This window comes from Nicotiana attenuata, chromosome 7 (genome assembly GCF_001879085.1).
Source record: "Nicotiana attenuata strain UT chromosome 7, NIATTr2, whole genome shotgun sequence".
NCBI classification, from domain to species: Eukaryota; Viridiplantae; Streptophyta; class Magnoliopsida; order Solanales; family Solanaceae; genus Nicotiana; species Nicotiana attenuata.
In genome coordinates, this window is record NC_031995.1 from 97,676,109 (window position 1) to 97,681,029 (window position 4,921).

General features: G+C 33.7%; 1 protein-coding gene across 1 annotated transcript; it reads right to left on the reverse strand.

The window, feature by feature from the left end:
- On the reverse strand, nucleotides 2,807–3,577 carry LOC109229538 (glutaredoxin-C6-like). Its single transcript, XM_019395012.1, has one exon. The coding sequence runs from the start codon at nucleotides 3,446–3,448 to the stop codon at nucleotides 3,011–3,013; it is 438 nt and encodes a 145-aa protein (XP_019250557.1). The 5' UTR covers nucleotides 3,449–3,577; the 3' UTR covers nucleotides 2,807–3,010.

Genomic DNA, 4,921 nt, shown 5'->3' on the forward strand with positions numbered 1-4,921 from the left:
CCCTTGATATAGAAAATTTAATCTAGCTGTCGTTTGTTTCGCATAAAATATTAGGAAAATATATTTTTTCTATGCTCATAATAATATATTTATGGATTATAAGTAGAATTTAGTAGGAGGACAAACTAATGAAAAAATGACATTGTATAGCCGCTATAAAATAATAGCTGAAAAAATGGATAAATTTTGTATATTTTTTGTATATATGCAATTATGTATGTTATATACAAAAATTATACAAATTTTATACACTTTTTCGGCTACCGCCTACCAGATGTAAATAGTTTTTGGCGCAGGCTAAAAATGATAATACCCCCAAACTAATAGGCGAATTCGGGAGAAATTCGAAAATAGCCAGATTTACAAGTGATCATTCAAAAATAGCCACAGTTTCAAAATTAGTCGAAATTTAGCCACTTTTCATGTAAAGATAAATCTTAACAAAAACACTGTTCAAAATCCGATAAATACTCCAGTATATTATGCTAGAACTTTCCGCGTGTTGGAGTTCCAGCATAATATGCTGGAAGTTCGTACACAGGTTCATCGATCTCCAGTATATTATGCTGGAACTAGGGGTGTTCATTGTTCGGTTTGGATCGGTTTTTCCAAAAAAGAAACCAAACCAAGTAAGTTGGTTTTTCTAATATTAGAACCAAACCAAACCATTTAAGTAGGTTTTTTCTCGATTCGGTTTATGTCAGTTTTTGTCGGTTTTTCGATTTTTTCGGTTATTTGTCGATTTTTTCTTAAATATAAGACATACACTACCAAACACATATTCTGGCGACCACATTTTCAACGTAACACTATCAAACCAATTGGCCTTTGAGAAATCTATTATTTACCAAGATATATTGATGATAATTGAATCAAATAGTGATGAATAATTTAAGGACTCAATAAAAAATATATTATTTTTAATACGAAACGGATTCTTACACGTAACAAAAGAAAACTACCAATCAAACTAGAATGTAAAGGTAAAGAACTATACTAAAAGTGCAAACTATTAACATTTACCATTAAATTTTTGAAACTATGTAGAAAAATATGCATATATATAGGTGTAATAATAAATTTGAAATAGCTACTCCTATAATCGGGTTGGTTCGATTTTTTTCCGATTTTTTTCTGATTAAAACCAAAATTAAACCAAATCTGATCGGTTTTTAAAATTCAAAACCAAAACCAAACCAAACCAAACCAAAAAGTATCGGGTTTTTTGGTCGATTTGGTTTGTTTTCGGTTTGGTTCGGCTTTTCAGATTTTTATGAACACCCCTAGCTGAAATTTTTTGTGTTCTAGCAAAATAATAACTATTTATCAATGACTTTGCAAATGCTGATTATTTTTTATTAACCAGTCCGAAACTGGCTAGCCCGTGCTATTTTTACGGCTAATTCGCGCCGACTATAAACGGACCCCACCCAATAGCTTTTTTCAACACAAAATATCATGAATGCGAATTTCGGTCACCAATAAGTACAGAAAACTACGTGATAGAAGTGAAAAGACGTCTGTCATCCAATGACAACAATAACAATACACGTAGAATCTTTTTAAAGCAGTGTATTTATGTCATTTTGGCCATTCCCCATTTTCATTTCATTTTCAGTACTCCTATAATCTTCAATCAGCAGATAACACTTCGATAACTTTTCAAAATACTTAAAGGCTAAAAGCACCAAAGCCAGCCAAAGCAATTGCTGCTTTGTTTTGCTTTACTCTCTTCCTTCTTTCTTTTCTTGCCTACCAATAATTTTTGAAGGTTCCCTTTTTTTCTTTCTTCTTCTACTCCCTCTCTTCATCATTCAATTCTGTCAATATTCATTTAGCTAGGCTTTTATTCTTCTTTCTTTTTCTCACTTTTCCTTCTTCTGCTTATGGAATATTGTACTTTGAACCCTTTTTTCCAGCAATTAAGTGTGGCTTAAGCAAGATAATTAACCCGGATTAAGGAATATAATATGTCATTCTTCCTTGCTTTCCAGCTAATCATGACTTACGTACTATTTTAAAAGTCCAAAAGATTTCATTTCGATTTATCCGTCAAAATACATCGTCTAGACGGAGATTAATCACATTATATTAGCTAACATCTCAGGGACAGCTAATACATTCTAATTTAACATTCACTAATATACCTGTTAAATATGTGAATGAAACATCTACAACGTTTATTTCTATACGTACTTTGACTTTTTGTTAATTTCAAGTTTAATATATGAAAGGCTATAATATTTTCTACATCCACAAGTTTAATTTATTTCCTAAAATATGATCAGATAAAATTGGTTTTTACGAAATGCATAAAAATAAACTTACCCAGATTGTCGCTTTTTCTACTTAAAAGGTTGAAAAAAGATTGAAGATTTCACGCTAGCTAAAACACTAATCAAATGTTACTGTACGTATGAATTACTGTGACACATATATCAGTAAAAAATTATTTGTTTGATTAAAACTGCAATTAACACAAGCGATTCCTCAAACAAAATCAAAAGGTTATCAGTCAAAATAAGAAGGTGAAAAGCAAAAGGTTTAAATAATTTGATCCCAAGTCATTAAATATTTTGTTTAGCACTTGTAAATTATTAATTAAATAATTCAAGAATATTCCTCCTCAATGGTAGGGATATTCAAAGCAAAGTAAGACTCAACTGGAAATATTATTTAATAGCTGCCCCATTTAGTCATTTTGACGTTTCAATTAGTTTGAGGAAAAGTGAGTCCTAAAGTCCCCAATATGGAAAGAAAGAAAGAAGCAACACACCTTTTTTAAATATTAAAATACAGATATATATTATATAACACTTCATTACTGCACCAAAACTAGAATAATTATCAAAGCTAATAATAGTAATTAATTAACTAAGAAAAGAAACAACTAATACTACTACTTAATTATTTTCTTTTCCTAAGGGAATATTTTTTTTCTTTTTGTTTTTCACCATAATTGAATTACAAAATATAGCTTCATAAAAACACGAAATTAATTATCTTAATTTTACAATACCCCATCAGTGATGACACCAACTTCCACAAGCCTCGGAACAAGACGGCCACTCAAGTGAAGAGCCACGAGGCTCTCTAACCCGCCGACACGTGTCCCTCCGATGAATACCGCCGGAGCTTCACCGGAACCATCGGAGATAACCTCATCGCCGGTGACGGCTGTGGTGGACGGAAGCGCGGCGATCTCATCCTCCTCTAGCTCAATCACAGTGGGATGAACGCCTATAGCAGATAGCAATTTCTTCATGACGTGGCACATGCAGCAAGACGAACGGGTGAAGATGACGACGGGGTTTTCGGAGATGAGGCGTTGAATTCTCATCTCCGTCGACTCCGCCACGTCGATGGCGAGCGGTGAATTGGTGGTGGGAGTGAGTTCTAGCCGTACTCCGCCGTCGGAAAACGGCCCGTAGAAGCTGTTTCCTCTCATGATAAAAAAGGAGGTGTAAATTGTAAGATGCAACAAACAAAGAGAGAGGAAAAAAAGGGAAGGAATTTGGGAGAAAGAGGGAAGGGAGAAGAGAGATTATATAAATGGAAGGGTGGCAATAATGTTACATCACAAAGTAACATACTACGTAAGTTATGCTGTGTCTATGGGGATTGCCACCTCCCACCCCTACCCCCACCACCCTTTCAATCAAGTGGGGGTAGGTGGGGACAAGGGGGAGTATGTGAGAATCTAATATGACGCGCGAAAGTGGGAAGGGTGAATGAGGAGATAATTACGAGAGCTAGACGACAAAAGAAAAACATCTCAATGATCTATTTCTTGGCTTTTACATTAGTTTTTCCTTTTCTATTTTTGGGTCAAATTGTTCAGGACATTCTATATTTGAACAGGTGATTATGTACTCAACACCGAATTAAAAGCTAATTTGGAATTCATTAGGAAGTCATTCTCGGAATGCCCCAAATGCTTGCCTACTTTCTAATGAGTTGTCTTTTCTTTTCTTGTTTTCTTTTTCTCTAAGCTGAGGGTCTATCGGAAATAGCCTCTCTGTCCTATCGGATAGGGGTAAGGTCTGCGTACACATTATCCTCCTCAGACCCCACCTGGTGGGATTTTACTGGGTAGTTGTTGTTGTTGTTGTAGGAAGTCAGTCAGGAGCAGGGCAAGGAATTTGATCTTTTGATTTCAAAAAATACAATCTCATTCAAACCAAAAATAAAGTTATCAAAGACTTGAGTAAATTGAGGAAAAGATAAGTTCTTTCCAATATCTTATTTTTGTTTCATATTCACTATTTTCGCTGCGTAAGGTCCAATTAAAGGAGAAAACATTCCATACTTTAAAGAATTTGTTCTAAAAATTTGAATCCGTTACCTTTAAATAAGGGTAAAGAAATACTATTCATTTAACCAAACCTCTTTATGTTTATATTTTTTCAATATAATTACATAAGCAACTCGGCAAAAATAATAATAAACGGGATAGTCATATATTGTTATTGGGTCATATATTTTTATGTATAATAATGATATTGTCCTCAAGAACAAGTGTATCAGGTCACATTCGTCTTACTATCAATACAAAGTTTACATTAGATTCGAAATTATACTTTCTCTGAATCAAAATGGAGGAACGTTCATAGAAAACAAAGCATCCATTGGAATCGTGAGGTCGAAACTATGCGCTTCACCCAAACCATCAGTTTTTACTCCACTTAATCTAAAAGCAAGTCATTCTTTTCCCTTTAAAAAAAAGTGATATTGTGCAATAACTCAAAATCCAATTGAAATTTTTTGGCATGTAGTGCCTTAGTGTTTGTTTCTTTCTAACGGAGGCCAATATATTTTCACCCCCAATTATTGAACGGCTACAGAAAATTATTTGTTTAATACTCCCTTCATTTCAGTTTAGACGATATAGTTTGACTTGACATAAAATTTAAGAAAAAAA